General features: G+C 38.1%; 1 protein-coding gene across 1 annotated transcript in view; it reads right to left on the reverse strand.

Annotated features, from left to right (window-relative positions):
- Positions 1-21,073, reverse strand: part of LOC126818581 (receptor-type tyrosine-protein phosphatase T) — a 109,195-nt gene extending 88,122 nt beyond the window's left edge. Inside the window, exon 1 of the mRNA XM_050546043.1 lies at positions 20,898-21,073. Within this exon, the coding sequence (XP_050402000.1) occupies positions 20,898-20,970 (73 nt within the window). The 5' untranslated portion in view covers positions 20,971-21,073. The remainder of the gene's footprint in view (positions 1-20,897) is intronic.
- Between the last annotated feature and the right edge of the window lie 946 nt (positions 21,074-22,019).

Below are 22,019 nucleotides of genomic sequence, written 5' to 3' on the forward strand. Positions count from 1 at the left end.
AATCACGACTCGGTGCTAAAAGCAGTTTTACCGGTTTCGAAGTATCGTTAGTGTTACACCACTGACATATCTCTGCATGTTAAAGGGACTATCCCGATTTGAACAGAGTCTCAACTCAAAAATAAAGTCCGAGTACGTATGAAATTTAAGCGCCAAAATATAGAGGAATTGTGTATTTACCCTGTCTCAAAATGTCAGCTCAAAATATTCAGTCGTCAAAACTGCTGATCCGGACACGTAACCCTTTTAAGTTTTCGGGTCAATTTTTTCGTTGGGTGACCTGATATTCGATTCCTGTTCTTTTAGAGGTCTATACAGTGAATGACCCATATGCTGTACTTAATAACGAAAGGTAAATTTCACCTAAACATTATTCTTATAAATTAAAAGTCTAGTTTAATCCAGACACTGCATAATACAACTTAAGACACCGGTCTCCATTTTCAGATTAAGACTGACGGGTTTAAGTTGTTTGAAAACGTATCACATTTATTGAGTTTGTTGCTCGGCTGTAAGGTAGAGGATTTTAAGAGATTTTAACACAAAATTAAGCAAATCTATTCTCCAAAATAATATCGGGATTGGCCCTTTAAAAACAAGGCTAGTGTGAGTTATCAACTTCAGACCACGGCCAGGGTAACGTCTGCTAAAAGGAATGTGTTTTTGCTAATTTTTTATGATTCACGACGCAGTGCTGAAAGTAGTTTTCCTGGTTTTGAAGTATCGTAACGGTTACACTGATGGCATATCTCCACATGTTATAAACCCTGCAGGCTATATGTTCATAACATACATTTTTCTCGTTAGTCGCTCCCATTATCGAATTTAGCTTAGTCACTTTTGGTAGTGGCCTCAATAAATTAGTCAATTAGATTTACTGTCTCGGGATCTCAAGGGAACTTTCCTGGTTGATTGTATTTTTTGCTGCTGCAATAAACACACGATCTTGGTGGCATGCAGTGAGTAATCAGTGTTTCAGTTCGATAAAAAAAAATATTAAGTATTTCCACAATAACAGAGAAAGAGATAGGGTTTAACGTCCAATCGACACACACTATGTTATTTCGGGACCAACATGGTTTAATTGTATTTCAATAATTCGCTTGCGCGTACGGATCTTTAGCAGTGGAAGGAAACCTGGGGACCCGAAGAAAACCCACGAATTTGTACAGACGACCATACTCCTTGTCACGTACATATACAAGTGGCGAATCGCAACCACACAACTTGATTCAACGACATACCTTACGATCTAACGCGCACACGTTATACCATTCGGCCACCCACCCACTCCCCACCGCCCTTTCCACCAAAAAGGAGAAGTAGTATGAAATGAAATGGGGTTTAACGTCCTATTTGTCTGCACCCAACAGGCTAATTAAGACGAGTATACGACGTGCAGCTACATGTACATGTATGTAGGACATTTTGCCTACTCTTACAGTGTATATTGATTTCCAAATGTCAAGGGACCTTTAACATGCTGTCAGTTGTATACACGCGACCTCGGTTGTTCCTCCCATCCGAACGACTAGACGCTTTTTCTTGTTGCCCGGCACTCCATCCTGCACGTGTGTTGGATGGCCGAATGGTTAGCACGTGCGTGTCGTATCATAAGGCCTGTCATTGAGTTAACTGGGGTGGTTTCGAATCCCCGGTTGTACGTGACAAGGAGTAGGGTCGCCTGTCCAACCTCGTGGGTTTTCTCCGGGTCCTCCGGTTTCCTCCCACAGCTAAAGACCCCTGCGCGCAAGCGAATTATTGAAATAAAATTAAACCATATGTTAGTCCCGAAATGACCTAGTTTGTGTCTAGTGGACGTTAAACCCTATCTCTTTCTCTGTTATTGTGGAAATACTTAATATTTTTTTCTCTCTCTCTCTCTCTCTCTCTCTCCTGCACGATTGACAAGGCGAAACTTAGACTTGAAACCCCGAGGAATTTGTTGGCCAACACCGGGATGAAACCCAAGACGTCCTGGTTAGTGATCCTGTGCCTTACTCACCGAACCGATGTGGCTCCTATTAGTAGATGGGACGAAAAACTGATGGCCCGTGTACACATTGGCGTGCACGTAACAGAACACTTGGCAGTAGGAATTGGATAGAAGAGTAAGCTATAGCGCCACTGTCCGGGAAAAATTTTCCTCATAACACACTATGACGCATGTCCGTCGTCATTAGGCCAACCGGGGCAGAAAATTAAGAAATTAAACCTCCTTTCATTTTGCGGCTCCTCATATAAGGATTAAACATACATGTACCCTGGCCATATGCAGTTAATTGAAACGTTAGTTTGGGTAGATTTCAGACGAGTAAGCCTAAGGGATATCAAACTATAACTATGTAGGTCGGTTCGTCATTCACCTCCCGGGAGGTCGGGGAACACGTACAACAATTTATAATTTTAAAAATATGGTTGAAAATAAATTTGTTTTATTCTGAGCATTTCCATTTTCAAATTACTTTTAACTTTTTTTGCATCTTATTTGAAAGAGGGGGCGGCGGGATCACGTACAGCAATTTACATTTTTAAAAATATGGTTGAAAATAAATTTGTTTTATTCTGAACATCGCCAGTTTCTAAAGCATTTCAAATTACTTTTACTTTTTGTGTATCTTATTTGAAACAAAAAACTAGAAACTTCGCTATAAAATAAATCAATTTCATAGTGAGACCCAGCATAACGCGTCACCCTGTTTTCTGAACGAATTGAAATATTAGATCAGTCTGAAAAGTTATTAGCCAGAACACAAAACAGCTTTATATAACCCCGAAGGGAAACGAGGAGAAAAATAATTGATAACTACATTCATTTCAACTGTCTTGTTGGGGAGAAAATATTTGCACTGTAAAAAGTGAGCACCATAAAAAAAAGAGATCAATTCTCACTTCAACGAGAGAAAACAAAAAAAAAATTACAACGAGAAAAAAAAAAGAAATTATAGTGTTCCGTTTAGCCATAAAATATTTGAAGGGGAACGAGCGATTGGTTCTAGCACTCAGTGTTCATTATACCGACAACAGCAGGGTGATCCATTCTAATATGATTCATCTAAGACAATATTTACTGTTTGAAGAATCAAGGTGGTGGCCATTGTGAGGGGGTCGTAAAAACATGCGAGTAATCTGCCCCTGGGCTCAACTCTTGCGTTAATAGAGAAAGGGTGGTTGTAATAATGTTTAATATGGTGACGTTGAAGGAGGAGAAGAAGATTTGAAGGACTGTTAGGTTTAATTATTTCTGTGCTGCTCTGTCGGTGATGCAATATTAAAACTCAAGCCTGAACTGTCGACTTTCCTTGAATGGTGTCATACATTAGGATTAAAAGTTTTATCCTCAAACCAAGATTCACCCGTGAACACATTCGTTGGAATTCGATGAAATGCCGTTGTACAGCCAACATTTAGGTCATACTTGGCCATTTTACAATTTAACCGTATGTTGTTCTTAAAATGATGACATTGGGTTGACGAGCTTTTAAACCTCTCTCCATTCTATACAACTAGATAATACACTGACGTGGACAGAGAACAGCCATTTTGATTTTTTCAACCCATCCATTACAAAACACCCAAAGTCAATCTCAGAATAACAGAAAGTATTTGTGCTACGTTAAACATAATTCCCATGTTTTTATTTCTAATGTGGCGTGGTTTCAATACGTGACGGGGAATTGAGTCACCTGTATAACCCCATGGGTTTTCTCCGGATCTACAATTGTATCATATGTTTGTCCTGAAATGACCCAGTTCTCTATGTAAGTCATGGGCTTGATCCAGGGCTTATACGTGATAAAGATCGGATGTCATACGTATCTAAAGACCCATGTGGTCTTGCTAATTATTTAAATAAAAAGATGTACCACTAATTATTTAAATAAAAAGATGTACCACTAATTATTTAAATAAAAAGATGTACCACGTAAGTCTCAATATGACCTGGCTAAACAGTTTCGGTTGGATTTCAAACTACATTTCTTACTCCTTCCCTCTAAATTAATTCTTAAACTGTAAATCGAGACATTATTCGATTTCCTTCATTTCTTAATCTATCTTAACAGACCCATAAACCGTCAATAAAACCCTTTCATTAATTCTAGAAACATTATTTTATTATACGATTTATCATCCTCAGATCTTTATAGGTCTGGGAGTTGAAGATTTTATACACAAAAAATAATCTAATTTCAGCGTCTATCAGTCTTTCGTTGGTTTTTTTATCTAAGTTGAGACAGTCATCTATCACCACGTAGTGGATTCCACGAGCTTAGTTCCACTAGTTATTGACTTGCTAAAAAACAAATCAATGCCCACGCCGCTAACACGAAACGAAATGATCCTCCGACTTCAACACAGACACTGATTGCTAAATTGAATTTCTTGTACGGGTCTAGTTACCATAATGGTTGGTTCCACTGGACAACATTTTAAAATTGATCTTTGCTGGACAAAAAAAGCACCAAAAGCACTCGTTGTGGATAGAAAATCTGTCACAGATTGATTCTACTTCCGATTGATGTAATTTCCGGTCCGTGAGTGGTCACATGACCACTTTTAAAATTAAAGTTATGTCGTGCTGTATGGGGTTAGATATTGTGAAGTAGATTTTAATAACAATGTTATGTTTTAGAGATAATGTCGATTGTATTTTCTATTGAAGCACCTGGGAATCAATTAAACGTGGAAAAGATAATATGTATTGAGCGTCACGTGTAAATATTGTGCACGTGAATATTTTAGTAGTGTCTCGTGCTTTATATTGACTTAATGCCGTCACTGTATTTTGCAGCCACCAGGGAATAATGCTGATTACATGCAGCATATATAGGAAATGAAATTAAGCGGGTCGTATATATAGATTTGAACACTGATTATTATATCACCCTCGCAGTATTTTGATTGGCTGTTGTATACGACATAGATTTAGCCCCGCCTTCATAACGATAAGACGTCACACCTATTCCGTTTTAAAATATTGGGCAAAGATTTATACCCATGTCAGACGCAGAAATGTAACAAATAATAATAATCAATTGTTTTGAAGAAAAAAAAATTTCAGTTTTGCTTATGGACTACTATGTGATTCCCATTTGTATCTCCAGAAAGAACTACAGTACCATCTCCTATCTCGAGAAACGCAGTCTCGAGAGACGAGGTTTAGAATCAGGGGTGTGTCTTGTATAGTTTTGATGTTGAGTTCAGTAATTGAACTTGAAATACACAGGAATGGGGAATCCTAGTCGAAACGTTACCCAGTAATAAATAATATTTGTATTCCAAACAGAACATAGGCTACAACAAAACTCTCTGTAAATGAGTAGGATCTAAATTAAATGTTTAAAATAGATCTACTTGCTTGTCGCAGAACGCAGAATTAGCAAATAATCACAGGACAAAATTCCATGGAATACAATTGTAATTTCTGGTCGTTATCAAGCAATGTTCTGATATATATCTTCCAATTGAAACCTTTTTTTGTTGCTATAAACTTGAATAATATTAGTCCATTGTGATTCGATTCCAAACGGGGTGGGGGGGGGCGAATGGTTAGTACGTGCGCGCTGTATCATAAGGTCTGTCATTGAGTCAACTGGCGTGGTTTCGATTCCCCGGTTGTACATGACAAGGAGTAGGGTCGCCTGTCCAACCTTGTGAGTTTTCTCCGGGTCCTCCGGTTTCCTCTCACTGCTAAAGATCCCTACGCGCAAGCGAATTATTGCAATAAAATTGAACCAGATGTTAGTCCCAAAATGACCTATTTTGTGTCGAGTGGATGTTACCCCCCTCTCTCTCTCTCTCTCTTCTCTCTATCCCCCAATTCCAAACTAAAGAGACAATCAAAATCTACTGATTTTAAAAATTCGCAAAATAGAAATTTCAAAGAAATTGAAGCGTATATTTCAATAGCAAAACCAGCATTCGATATGATCACTACTTATAAAAGACTTTGTCTTCATATCCCAGTCGGTGTAGAACACTGAGACGTTAAATCCCATTTTTATTTCATTTAACTGACCTCCATTGTTAACCCGCAATTTATATCAATTCTTAATGTAAGTATATCAAATACCACGAAGACGTAAGAATAACGATTTTCGTTTGATTAGAACTGGTTTTAAACCGTAATGTATTGTGATAAAATACTCGGAGGCTAAGACCCTCAACAATCAATCAATTAATAATATTCCACCTCGCGTGACGTTAATCTCATCGTAAAATACAGTTAAGGACATTTTTATTTTCTAAAGAGACGATGGTTTGAATTCCTTGACTAAATGAATATATTAATGGTAATAGCTTCCATAGTGCACGAAAAACCATTGGCGAGACAAAAGGCGGTTCTGGTAATTTATTGTATTTGTGTAGCCCCATTAAGGGAGAGAGAGAGGTAGAGAGAGAGAGAGATAAAATGAAATGAAATGGGGTTTAACGTCCTACTGTTCTGCTCCTAAACTGGGCTAATGAAGACGGGCATACGCCATACAGTGTACTATGAGGGAAATTTTGCCCGGGCAGCGGCGCTACGGCCTACTCTTATATCGAATTCCAACTGCCAAGGGATCTTTTACGTGCTAGCCAATATGTACACGGGACCTCGGTTTTTCGTCCCATCCGAACGACCAGACAGCTGTCCTTGTCAGGCCCTCCGTCCTGAGGGAGAGAGAGAGAGAGAGAGAGAGAGAGAGAGAGGTTCAAAATCTCGAAGGGCATTAGAACATTCAAAACACTTTAAATCATCGAAGGATGTTACAATGTTCTAAACCCTGATGGGAAGGATATTACCATTAGAAAACAGAGATAACAACACCAGGGCGTTAGGGCTCTCGAACAACGATGCGAAGGCCATTCAAACTTTCAAAAACCGCAATGTTAAGGGTATTAGAACAATCACAACATCGATGGAAAGGGCATTAGAACACACGTATTAAAACGTTCAAAACACCGCTGGGAAGGGCATCAGAAAATTCAGAACATTATTGGAAGGACATTAGAACGTTCAAAACCTTGATTTTAAGGACATTAGAACTTACAATGTTCAAATTGAGTTGTATTTGTATAGGTTAGTCAGTAATAAAGTTTTTGCGTCTAATGATTACAGATGTACATGTTTAAGCTCACGAAAAGAAAAGTAAGGAATTTTGACAGATATGACAAAACTGTTATATATTTATAATATAGCCTATATATTTCCTGTAAGTATAAACTATGATACTATTTATAGTAACATGTACAGCTAGAATGATATAATATATAAACCATGGTATATAAACAATATACCACATCTTTAATACACGTGTAACTTATATCACTCTTATCCACCTCTTAGAAATATTTCGCAATACCTGTGATATAGTATACCGCAATGCCAATAACCAACAGGATAATGCAGAGAGGGGCGGGGGCAGAGAGAGAGCTATACCCACCCCCCTCCGGGCATCCATTTCAGGGTGCGCAGGGCATCCAATCGAAGATTGAAATTAAAATTAAGTTTATTTTAAAATTTGAAGTTATTTATCGCTGTTAATTTTGCTGTACATTATGCCTTGCTTAATTTGAATTAACAGTTTACTTATTTAAAACGTCTCCCTTTCTCCCATACTTGAGTTTTGGGGGCGTACAATCTAAGAATCGTCCCCAAGGGTCACCAACCCCTTGTGCGCCACCGATAACGAAATACGTTCGATTCCGTCTAGAACAAACCGTTGCTTAACAACGGTTGCTTGCGGACCGTGGTTAACAACGATTGCTTGCGGCGTGCGATTGCTTGCTGCCAGTGATTAACAACGATTGTTTGCGGCCCGCGATTAACAAGGGTTGTGTGCGGCACGTGATTAACAACGATTGCTTGCGGCGCGTGGTTAACCACGATTGCTTGCGGCCCGTGATTAACAACGATTGCTTGCGGCCCGTGATTAACAACGATTGATTGTGGCACGTGATTAACAACGGTTGCTTGCGGTCCGTAATTAACAACGGTTGCTTGCGGCCCATGATTAACAACGGTTGCTTGCGGTCACACACGAATTGCATGCAAGAAGTGGAGAGAAGAACTTCGTAATAAAAATAACTATTTTGAAAGTTACTTTGGAAGGTCGAATAATCTGGTAAGGAGAAGATGTCTAGTCCTTCTGATAGCACGTTAAATCGAGGTCCAATCGTGTACCCGATCGTACAATATGTGCCTGATAGCACACTGCATGGCGTATGCCCGTCTTCATTTACTCGGTTGATGTTGGACAGTTATAAACCATTTCCTCGTTCATCAGTTTATTCCTTCACGTTCGTTGTATTACTATGATTTATGAGATTGTATGCCGCTCCCTGTGGGCAATAACATTTATCTTATCTGTACAACGCTGATACTCAACAATATTTTCTACTCTTTAGTTTCGTATCAGCTATAAATATGATGGCATAAATATCTTCCGCCATTTATTTTATCCATATAACTTTTAGTCCGTTCCTTCACAGAAAATCACGTAGCGCGTGATAGCAATCTGACCTTTCTACGAACACCCTGTTAACTTAACCTCGTTTGACCTTTGTGTTTTAGATGTCGGTAGTTTAGATTGGTCTGGCATGTGATATGAAAGACAATGGCTAAAATATGTCAAAACATTCCAATATGTACAATATCGAACTTTGACCTCTTAGCAGTAGTTCCTAGTCCAGCGTTGTTATACTCGAGAAATCTTTCTTCCAGATGTATGGTAGCTCACGTCTTCTCTGCTGGGAATCGGGTTGGCGGTTATGTGAAAGGTGTGCACGTTAGATCACAAGGTCTGTCGATATTCAAGTGGTGTGGGTTCGATCCCAAGCATGTACCTGACAATCAGTTCTTGTCCAACCTAGTGGGTTTTCTCCGGGTTCTCCGGATTCCTCCCCCTTCTAACGACCCCCCACCCCCACGCGCAAGCGAATTATTAAAGTAAAATTGTACCCTTTGTTAGTCCTCCGGTTTCCTCCCACTTCTAACGACTCGCCCCCCCCCCCCTACGCGCAAGCGAATTATTAAAATAAAATTGTACCCTTTGTTATCCCCGAAATGACCTAGTTTTCTAGCTAGTGTCTTGTGGACGTTACCACCACCCTCTCCTCTCTCTCTCTCTCTCCCTCTCTCTCTCTCTCTCTCTCTCTCTCTTTCTCCCTCTCTCTCTCTCTCTCTCTCTCTCTCTCTCTTTTAATGGGAATATGCTTTCGTTTATGAGCCGTTATATTAAGGCTTGTTTTGAAAAACTAATTAAATAATACCTCTCATGAAAAAGGAGTCAGCTCAACCTCCCGTATACAACCAAATGAACGATTATATGGCATCGGTACAACAGGAATTCATAAAATCGCTCGCTTAACAGAACAAGTGTTCCAGAACGAAGTCAAGAAAACAAACAATGTCTGTGAATTCATTTAAATACAATAGTACAACTGTGCTAGTGCCAGGAAGTAAGTTAGGGGTGTAGACAACATTGGAATTTCCTGTTAAAACCCTGCACATGCATGTATTTTAATTATAAACATGTTCAAAGTTTCTCACATGACAATATATAGACTGTTGACCAACTTCCTAAGTGAGGAATTTAACTTGAAACTGTGGGTTAAGCCTGTTTTCCTCTTATTGTAAAACGGAACGAGATGTGATTTAACGTCGTTCTTTTCAGCAATGTGGTATCAGGGAAATGACCGCTTACTCATCTTCGAATTAGAACAACTATGGAATCCTCTGAACGATTAGACAATATCTCTTGCAAGTACCCCCTCCTCACAGGACTAGCAAGCGGAAACGATGCTGAAAAATCGCGAGCTGCTTTAACAAACCCGAGACCTCCTTGTTGGGTAGTCGGCGCCACATTTACGGAAAAATCGTGACTACTCAAGACAAAACATTCGTGTCCCATAGACGTTTTACCCCACCCCCACCCAGTCGACACCAACTATGTCATTGCGGGACTAACATAATTATGGTAAAAGTCCATTCCAATAATTCGCTTGCGCGTAGGGTTCTCTGACAGTCAGAGAACCCGCCGAAGAGACTCAACAAGGTTAGGCAGGCGACATGCTACATGAACGACCAACAACCACAAAGTGTGGTTGGGTGACCGAATGGTTTAACGTGTACGTGTTAGATCATAAGGTCTGTCATTGAGTCAAGTGGTGTGGTTTCGATCCGAAGCTTGTACGTGACAAAGAGTAGGGTCGCCTGTACAACTTCGTGGGGTTTCTCCGGGACCACCGGTTTCCTCCCACAACGAAAGAACGAAAGAACCCTACAGGCAAGCGAATTATGGAAATATAATTGAACCATATGTTTGCCCCGAAATGACCTAGTTTATGTCGTGGGGACGTTACCCCTCCTCCCACCTCCCACCCTCCTCTCACTATCTATCTTACCAACAACCACACAGGAAACTATATGGGATGACCCCCCCCCGCACACACCCACACACACACACACACACACACTCGGTGTAATATATTTATCTGGTTTATGTACACCAGTCTTTGTTACACCCACACACAGGTGGTAAATATATCAGATACAGGTATCAGGGAGATTGTTGAATCTTCCGTTACTATAAATAGATCTACACGTTGTATTCGTGTCTACTCTACGACTTGTGTTTCCTGGAGATTGTTCCAATTATTTGTGTTCAAAACCTGATCTACAAATACTCCAAGATCCTCACAAAAAAAATATTAGCTGTGTGCCACATGAGAAGTGGTATCAGATGTTCTAGAGTAGTCATAGGCCTACCTGTCATTGTGTACGGGACCCATTACTAGTAAACTGTTCGAAATTATGAAAATCTAAAACAATAACCGTTCGCCATCAGAGAAATACAACCACAGTACCAAATATCAATTCCACAAAAGAGAAGTCGTATCAGGTGTTCTAGAAAGATCAATCACACCCCTCCCCCTCCCCATGCACGACATCCCCCACCACAAGAGAACAAAGGTTTCAACCACGATTTCAAATCGTTTAATATTAAGCCCTATATTTGTAGATAATGGGTCGAGTTGAGTTATAAAAAGACGCGATATTATATTCAGATGTTTGATATACCATTTTGCAAAATGATAACCAATCACACCCCTCCCCCTCCCCATGCACGACATCCCCCACCACAAGAGAACAAAGGTTTCAACCACGATTTCAAATCGTTTTAATATTAAGCCCTATATTTGTAGATAATGGGTCGAGTTGAGTTATAAAAAGGCGCGATATTGTATTCAGATGTTTGATATACCATTTTGCAAAATGATAACCATTGATCTTTAGCGATGACAACTTTACAAGCGACAACTCTCCACTAGATATGAATACACTCTCGATGTGAGTTTATTTTGATTAACGTCCCCAGGAATGGCTATTTATGTTATAGCTAACAGTTTCCAGTTGTTATATTAGCTGGGCTTTAACAGACATATTATTCCAACATAAAAAAAACTTGAAACGTTCTGGTTAATCAGATGGAAATCTGGCTTACAAGGTCTCCAATATGGAAATGTACAGGCTTAATTCAAGCACTATGTTTGACAAAAAATCTCCACAAAAAGACTGTAGTAAACTTTGTTCTCGGATTCGACTTGTGTCTTTAGAGACATCAAGTCTTTGAAATGATTCAAAAAACATCTAAGACGAAGTGGTTTTGAGTCGACAAAATGATCTACGAATCAAAAGCGTTTTACAAGACCTATTTATCCCAGCCATTAGTTGATGAGGCGTCTTTCATCTACTTTCTGTAAAAAAAAAGCTACTTTAGAAAAAACATAAACTGAGAAAATTACAAAACAAAAAATCTCCCGTGAACTCTACTCGCCTAATTACAGAAGTAACAGATGTGTTTATATTGGTTGTATCTAGTGAAAAAATATAGTTTTCTTTTTCAACAAATCTATGGGTGACTCAACGGTATAGGCGTTGGTAATAGTAAGATGATACACAAAAATGCAAACGCATTAAAATATGAAATGAAGTGATTGTCTCTCAGGCGGCCATGAATTTCCCTCATTCGGTTCCATCTACTCAAAGTCTTTTTTCTTCCTCGAGGCTACAGTGTTATTAAAATGGGGATTTCGCGGCTTAAGAGTTAAATAATTTGACTGTAATTTTCAACATATCCTCTTTGTATTATCTATTTTTGTAACTATTATAGCGAGAACTGTCAGCCCTTTATGTAATCTTCCATAATGCCACTTTAAAAGGGTGGTTACGTTGAAATGTACTCTCTTTATCCTGATCCACTGACAGAAATGAAATGGGGTTTAACGTCCTACTGTTCTTCTCCTATACTGGGCTAATGAAGACGGGCATACGCCATACAGTGTGCTATCGCCTACTCTTATATCGAATTCCAACTGCCAAGGGACTTTTACGTGCATTCTAATGTATACACGGGACCTCGGTTTTTCGTCTCTCCCGAAGGACTAGATAGCTGTCCTTGTCAGACCCTCCGTTCTGCACCACTGACAAGGGGAAACCACGTCGGAAAATCGAGATGAACTTTCTCGGCCAATGCAGGGATCGAACACCCGACCTCCAGGCTAGCGAGCCAGCGCCTTAACCACCTAGCCATCGTGGCTCCTGATCCACTGACACCACGTTAGAAAATCCCAAGAGACTTTCTTGGCCATCACCGGGAGCGAACATGGGACCTCCAGGTTATTGAGTCAGCGCCATACTCACTGAGTCGCCGCGGCTTCCCGTAGCGTATGAAGGTTCTATTAAAACAATGATGGATTTCAGAGTTCCAGGATTCTGGAAGTTCAAAATGTGAATAAAGTTATAAACCATATTATATACAATAACAAACCCATCTATTACTTTATCCTCAACATTTGACATTCAAACTTCTACTTCACAAACTAACACAGAACAGATTCTATTTCAAACCCAACTTATAAAGCTACAACCATAGCTAATTATAAACAGAAGCCAGTCGGGTCAAAATAAAAGATTATAAACATTCGTGTCACTATTACTGTAACATGGTGGGATGAGATGGAATGGTTTAAACATCCTAACTTTCTACTCCGATTACCTAATAAAGACCTGTAAACACCACGCAATGCGCAATAAGGGCCATGATTGTAACATTTTGCAGGCCATGCAGCAGGTCATAAGGAACATTTTCCCTGTAATATTTTGAAAAGGGAATTAACTAAATTAACTAACGAACGAAAGAACCATAGCGCAAGCCTTTCGACTAGTGCTTCCCATCACTGTCATTGTGTTACGGTTGTACACAGTGTCGTGCCACGAATTGTAACGCAAGGATTTAGACCAAGTCACTACTTAAAGCAACGTTTGAGTCGCAGCGCAAAGCTTTCGCCCACTACTACCATCACATCTATACTTGTTAAATAATGAAATGAATGGTTATAATTTACATTGTATATGTGTTAATAATGTACACATAGTGCCGTAACGCAAGGATCTAGACCATTATCGTGGGAATAAAGATTAGTAGTAAGTGATGTAATTGAATGGATGTAATTATGAGTATTAATGGTATATTATATAACGGTGTGGTACCATGCTGTGGTTGGTTTACATTCACGCTATCATTCAAACACCCACAAACCCAGTAATTGCTTCCTGGCACACATCTAATCCATTCTTTCATTCATTCAGAAAATAGTGGCATAGACAAACTTTTCATTCAGCAACAAGGTTGCACTACAAACGAGAAGATGTTTTATTCGTAATATTTATATTAGATTTCTATGTGACGGTACATGTAGACAGTGTCCTTGGTTAGGCTACTCCAGGTTTTTTAAAGTATAAATATTGGTTATTAAAATATTAAAACCAACCGCATCCGTCCTTGGCATGAGGTTAAAACATATTATGTTTTAGTCATCTACAACCTTATTGAACCTCTATATTTCTCAAATAGAACTATATTTCTTAAATTGGAAGGGCACCAAAATTAATATGCATATCCGACAATTAGTATGATTCAAATTTGATTTCTGACTACACAATTTATCTGGCTTGCATAGACTTATTTCCTTTTAAAGATGCATAATTTGTTTTACTAATTAAAATTAGACAATTATTCACATGACAAATCCATAATCAACTCTCTAGATCATCTGGATGCTTGTGATTTTGAATGGATGGAAACTCTGTTTACTATTGTAACAACGGTAGCAATGAAAATCCGAGACTATACTATTCTTCAAACATCCATAACTTCGCTCAGAATAAAGTAATTGGACTGAAAGTTTAAATATGGTCCTTTTTCACCGTCTATTTTAAACTATTATACCGAGAACTATCAGCTGTTTATCTAAATTTTACATTATGCATCTTTAAGTATTATATAATGTGGTGAAGAAAGAATCATAAATTAGTCATAGGAAAGCAGGGTCAGTGAAAGAAAGTTAAACCAAGTCAAATATTATTCAGTATCAAATTATCAGAATTTTGATAATTAATTTCAGTAGCTAATATTATAGAGTCACATTAATAGGAGTGGTGATCATTTTGCTCTGTGATGATGAACCATGTTTTTCCATCAGATTACCGGATCTCGTAGATTTGTAAGATGTCCCTAGGGTTCCGATAGTGGAAAAGGTGTTAGGAACCACTGAAATAGTGGACATAACCGAAGACTGAGTTCATATTTACGGTCATTACGAGCTTCTGACTTAAAAATAACGACTATTATCACACGCAAACTAAGTTACAGGCCATAATTTACAACTTGTGAACATAGAAGATAATATGAAGGCAGCGGTGTTTACATTTAGAAAAAAATGATTTGTAATCTGATACGAGGTTTTTTGTTTTCGAGTCTGAAACTCGCAATCACCGTAAATACGACATGATTCCAACACAGTTATATATCATGTTGTGTCCCTTTGTGTGCTGGAATGTGAACCAGATCACCTAGATCAATCGATTATCGATTAATATAAGACTGTGGACAGATAGCAGTTGTTGAACTGATCTAACCTATACATAATACTATAATATCTACTTGACTAGTACAGTAATCAATATAATACACCCCGGTCATACTCGTCCGTTAAAGAGACATTCGCCACTGTGATACTGGAACGAATCTGACACAGCAGTACATTAATTACAATGGTATAATCGCATATAGCGATTGGGCACAAAATAAAACACTACACAATGTTATGGAAAACAATCACTGCTTTTTTACATCCATGGTATATTCTCTTATTGTTATCTACCAGTGATTGTTTTCCATAAAATTATGTTGTGTTTTTGTTTTACTCATCACGCTTATCCCAAGATCCAGCAAACCCAAACCTAGGGAATCATGGAATCAGACCACTGTAAAGGAATCGAAAGGATCTAGATGGGAACTAATTAACTGATGCGCCCGTAAAAGTTTTCAGTCCAGTTATAATTTGTTCCAAATTCCCTGATCGGCATATGATGTATCTTAATTACATTTCATAATACAATACTGTGAAAGTTGTACATCTGAGGGAATACAAGTCCAAAAATGGTTAAATTCCGTTCACTAAGATATGCTGAATTGATAATTTGTCAACATTCAGCATCCACCGCAGACCATATCTATCTATCTGTGACTGTCGTTTGTCTGAAATTTGGTGTATAGGGTAGTTCGGACCTAAAAGTAACATAGGCTAGAGTGGCGTTGGCCTACTGCTTACAGTTTCGGGCACAAACAGTGCACTTCCGATTTATCCGCTAGTACAGGATATTTCCAACACAAAATTCAGTAAGAAGAAGGGGTCGAACAATTGAGTCTCTCTTTAAATAGATACAGCACTATGACACCGTGGAGGACACTATAAGTTGATTGATTGGTTGATTGAGTGTGGAGTATAAAATACAGATTGAAAGAGAAAGGCGATGATATCGATATTAAATATTACATGATATTAATACACACTTGATCATATTACTCTTGTCGTACACCAAATTCCTTATACAGTTTACACAGTAATCAAGTCGTTATGCGGACCCTATGTACCGATGTGTTAATATCCCCAACTATTCTATACAGCAAACATGTCGTTATGAGGACCCCACGGACCGATGTTTTGTAATACCACCGACTACTTTATACAGCAAACATGTTATGAGGACCCAACAAACCGGTGTTTTGTAATATCACCAACTATTTTATACAGTGAACAAGTCGTTATGAAACCCTACACACTGATGGTTATAATACATGTATCACTAACTGTTCTATACAGTGAACAAGTCGTTATGAGGACCCTATGCACTGATGGTTGTTATGAGGACCCTACGTATTGGTGGTTATAATATCACCAACCATTTTATACAGTGGACAAGCCGGTATGAGGACCATGATTTGAACTAAATATGTTTTCAGACGATGTAACAAATAATAATAGCATGCCACTGATAGCAGGGCCCCTTTTCTGTGATGCCTTCTTTCCTTGATGGCCTAAGCACGTTCTTGTTTTTTGTTAATAGTTAGTACAGGGCTGTACTAACACCATATTGACCAACTAGGCTACCATGGATAAAATACGACCAGAAATGAAACTAGATATATAATAAATTACAGCCGGGTGGTTCTAATTGATAAATGTGATATGGTTTTTATATCATACAGATGCTATGTTAATTTATACACATACGAGATCTCTGGTGTCAAATTCTGTACTTTAAATTGTTTCAATTATCATATTATGTGGACATTGTCCTAATTGAATCTATTGTATATAGTATGATATTCTATTATTTAAATTCTATTTGATATAAATCAACTGTTAAATGTCATAAAATACATATGTCGTTGTTCTGTATTCAGTATGTTCAGTGATGCTAATGATACACGTGTTTGGTTCAGTGAAGTATTCAAAGAGACAATTCAATTTTTCACTTTCAGAATTTAATATCTTGGGGGGGGGGGGGCATCGAGTGTTTGTAAGGAATAAAATGTAATGGGGTTTAACGTCCTACTGTTCTGCTCCTATACTGGGCTCATGAAGACGGGCATACGCCATAGAGTGTGCTATGAGGGAAATTTTGCCCGGGCAGCGGCACTATCGTCTACTATTATATCGAATTCCAACTGCCAAGGGATCTTTTACGTGCATTCCAATATATACACGGGACCTCGGTTTTTCGTATCATCCGAAGGACTAGACAGCTGTCCTTGTCAGCCCCCCCCCCCCGTTCTGCACCACTGACAAGGGGGAACCACGTCGGAAAATCCCGATGAACTTTCTCGGCCAATGCAGGGATCGAACACTCGACCTCCAGGCTAGCGAGCCAGCGTCTAACCCACCTAGCCATCGTGGCTCCTGTGTTTGTAAGGGGCCCAAGAGGAGAAGGCGTTAGTATTTGATTACTTAACATTTAAATAAGAATACAAAATCAAACTATCCACAGTAGATAATCTCCCGACTTACAGTAGATCCAATCCGATTAAAACGTGGTCCATCAAAAGATGGTGACACTGGCCTGTGATGATTATGCCATATATCATGTGCAATGGATGCCAAACGTAGATAAATTTTCAATTCATCAAACATTTATAAATACCGAACGGAATTGAACCATTTTTGGACTGTTATTCTTTGAGATTATCTTTAACAATATTGTAGTTTACAAGTCAATTACCAATAGACGTTCAGCGAGTATAAGCTTTCTCAAATAAGGCACATTGGTTCAGTCTGCTAAGCACATTTCTGTGATTGCTGAACAAAATGCATGTATAGGCTTTTTTTTTAAAAAATAAAACATATGTATTGTTGGATTTTAAAAAAATATTAGCCGTGACTAATGTTATATCAATGTTACTCCATATAACCATATTCAAATCTCTAATTTACGTTACAGTGTTATTTACTGATAATACACTCCATGACGATAAATAACTACCTTTAAATCATCTAATGATGATGAACCCAGATAAAGAGGCACATTAAATAACCAGCGCTCTTTTTTCTAACTTAAAATGTCTAATTGGCGTTTCTAATGGACATACAAAACGAGATACGTTCCCCGTTATGCAACATATCCACATCGGAATTCAATTTTCAAACCTGCATTTCAAAATAAACGAATCAACGCATTTACCACGGGCATCATGAAGATTCCTAACAACTATTAGCAACATTAAATGGTGATAAACACGTTAAACGAGGATCATTTTATAATTTACAACGAAACCGTCTCGTTTAGTCAAAATATCTGATCCGAGTTTCTGTCTAATTTCTATTTTTAGTTGAGGTTTTTAGAGGATAAGGGTATATTATAAATGTCAGAATCAGAGGTCAACACGGTTCTGACTGTTTAATCTGTATCAAAAGAAGAATATAAATGAAGGGAGTGGAAGTTAGTTTTTGAATTGAAAATAAAATGAAATGAAATGGGGTATAACGTCCTGCTGTTCAGCTCCAACAGGAACAATGAAGGCGGGCATACCCCATACAGTGTACTATGAGGGCTGGTCTTATATCGAATGCCAACTGTATCAAGGGATATTTAATCTTTTACGTGCACGCCGATGTGTACACGGGAGCTGATTTTCTTGTACCATCCGAACGACTATACAGCTGTCCTCATCACCCCCCCCCCCCTACACACACACCACGAAAATACCGATGAACTTTCTCGGATAACACCGGGATCGAACCCACGACTTCCAGACCTACTCACTTAGCCACCGTGTCCCCGGTATATATCTAGACCGGAGCCATTATAATATAAATATATACATATTCAGGTTTTCACAGAAACCTGTGAGCGGTGGTGGGAGCCGAATTTGAAACATTTTTTGTTCAAATGACTTAAGCCCGACACCATAAATACACACGTATACATCGTATTGAAATCAGGAACGCACTCCCTTTATTCTAGCTGACTGTATGTATATATAGACCGGGGTTATTATAGTATAAATACTGGTTCTCACAGAGATTACTGTAGAGTAATTTAAATACCACACACAATATTAACCATGTTAAAATTACTGGTAATTATACCCACATTCTCTCACCCTCATTCATGATGCCCGTCCTTTAAACGTGTTGTCCTTTGGTTAAAGCCACAGAAGAGAGAGAGAGAGAGAGAGAGAGAGAGAGAGAGAGAGAGAGGGGTGGGGAGAGAGATTACGTTTTGTTATCATCCAGATTGACTTGATCAGTAAGGCGCTGGCTCAATAACTAGGGATTAGTTCCCGATGATGGCTAGGAAAATCTCCAATTCCGATGGATTTTCCAACGTGGTTTCCTCTTGTCAGTGGTGCAGTTTGGAGAGCCTAGCAATAACCAGTGTCTAGTCATTCGAAAGGGACAAAAACAACAAGATCCCATGTACACATTAATATTGTTGCTCACGGGAACGAATCGTTGACAGTTGGAATTTGAAATAAGAATAGGCGGTAGCGCCGCTGCCCAGGCAAAATTGGAAACTACATCGTATTCCCATCTTCATTATCCAGGCTGATGCAGAGAAACAAGATCTATAACTGTTAAACTAAATTTTATTTTATCGCATATACACTGCTTATTAATCGCAATATGGTTGCCAACTTGTATGAGAACCGTTAGTCATACGTACTACTGTATCACAATCGGGTAATGCGGTTAAGTGAGGTGACCCCGAAATAATTCAAACTCTCTCACTAGGTTTATATAATATCAAAACTATTATCATTAATCCATTACTAATACCAACAATATCAATCCATTATAGACAATTATCAGCAGGATTTTAATGGCGTATGATATAATGTATGATTTGTGAGTTAAATACAACGTTAGTTCGTTTTAGATTTGTAAAACAAATATCAACGGTTAAAATGTAGAGGTCTCCAGATAATTTCTCAGTAAACAGACTCGAATGAAGATTCTATAGGCCTGGGGCTAAAGGTTCCGTATAGATCCCAGAGGTACGGTTATGTTTGATGAATCTTTTAATTGTTTTAGCCACAAGAAAACCTGTGCTTTTTTCTACACTTACATATTAATTGAACCCTTTGTTACAATAGATTATTTAGAATACTTATAGGCTACGGGATTCAGCTTTCACTAATAAAATAACTTTTTACATATAAAAACCTCTGGAGGGCCTCCCTCTAGCTGACAGATGCCACTGCCCTGAAACCCTTAAGGTCCGGGTGATCATCCTCGATTATTCCTGTTCAGAAACTTTTGTTTTAATGTGTGTACATGTACATAGTTGTTCTTATGGTACAATAAATTAAATCCCATAGCTATCTCTAAAATTGTATAAATGAATCAAATATTTTAAATTCTATTCATATTCAGGCCTATAGATTTGATCCAGTTTACTGTGTATGATCCTCTAAAATATGTGTGAATAAAATCGTTTATAGCTTTAATTGTATTCATATTTAGGCCTTAAAAAAGATCGTTGATAGCTGTAATTGTATTCAACATATTATAGCTTTAATTGTATTCATATTGTAGCTATAATTGTATTCAAATTATAGCTTTAATTGTATTCATATTTAGGCCTAAAAAATCGTTTATAGCTTTAATTGTTTTCATATTCATATTTAGGCCTATATATCGTTTACAGCTATAATTGCATTCATATTTAGGCCTACTTATATATTTTATTTATTTAATGTTAATATGATACGATTATATTTCCCCGAGTTATTTACGTTCGCTTATGATATACATATATATAAAATGGCTAAACTATTTACCAGAAGATATTTTGGCTTGTTGAAAGGAAAGGTGGTATGGGGGGAATCTAAAAATAGAGTTATATATACCCCTGTATTAGCCTCGATTCGATGCCAAAACAGCCGGGATACAGGAACTGCAATAGAAGCCTTACTTCAAAAAGTCGAGTAACTTTTGTGTGAACGGTTATTCGACTCTAAAACAGCTGATTGTGTTGAATTATTTAATACAAAAACTTCACTTACTTGACTCGACACACAGAATATCCAAATATCCGATTAAAAACAGCCAACCGATAATCCAAATAGTTATATCCATTCTTTTAATCGACAATATTCCAAAATACACATGAAATGTACGTACGTACGTCACTCAATACACTGCTACTGAAGTCTTCTAAACACGCGCGATCTTATTTCATTCTCTCTCTCGTCTGCTGCCGTTCTAAATAGAACAAGCGCATGCGTGATTTCTGCTAGAATGGTAATGGTAGCGGGCCATATGTGGAATCCTTCTCAATGGCTGTAGCTAGAGACGGCTGTTAGTTTTAAACAATAAAAGAGTTGAGTGACTAAGTGGGGGTTAGATGTTGAAAGGACTACGATGATGTGTTTCTAATTAATGTAATTAAGTAATGATTTAAGCTTATAAATAAATAAAAAGATAGGAAATCGCAGAATATACATCACGGTCTTCTATACCAAACTTCAAACAGTAGATATTTGTTTTATCAGTACTTGTCAGACTGGATTCGCTAGGGATACACATCTTCATCCTTTCTCATATCAAAGACGGCCCCGACATGTAAAACCAACATATTTCGTTTTATAAAAAAAAAACCGGTTTCATTTTTTTTACACTAAGTGGATGATCACACAGCAGATATTGATATAATGAATGTGTTATTATTTTCTATATTATAGTATATTTTGTTTGTCTGACACAAAGGAAAGTGGTAATATTTTGATTAATTTATAAAACCAACCATACCACGGTCGTCACGTCTTTGCATGGGGTTCATATAATATTATTACGATTTTATTAAATCTTCTAAACATCAACGTTTCTCATGTGCAATGTTTAAAAACTCTGATTCTTAAATTTGTTAGTAACCAAAATAACGTGTGTTTACAATAAGTGATGTTATCTATACTAATTATTTGCGACTGTCGTTTGTTTGTCTGTTTGTCTGTCTGTTCGTGGTTGGCGGCTACACTAGGGATGTCCCGAGGCTGAAATGTGGTGCATAGTAGTATCTCGGACCGGGGGGAAACATGGGCTAGGTGGCGTTCTCGGGGTTATACTACCTTCAACCCGTGCAGCGCCGATCGTCATCCGTTAGTAAAGAGACAAGTAATGGACATTAT

The sequence above is a fragment of the Patella vulgata genome, chromosome 4 (genome assembly GCF_932274485.2).
Source record: "Patella vulgata chromosome 4, xgPatVulg1.2, whole genome shotgun sequence".
NCBI lineage: Eukaryota > Metazoa > Mollusca > Gastropoda > Patellidae > Patella > Patella vulgata.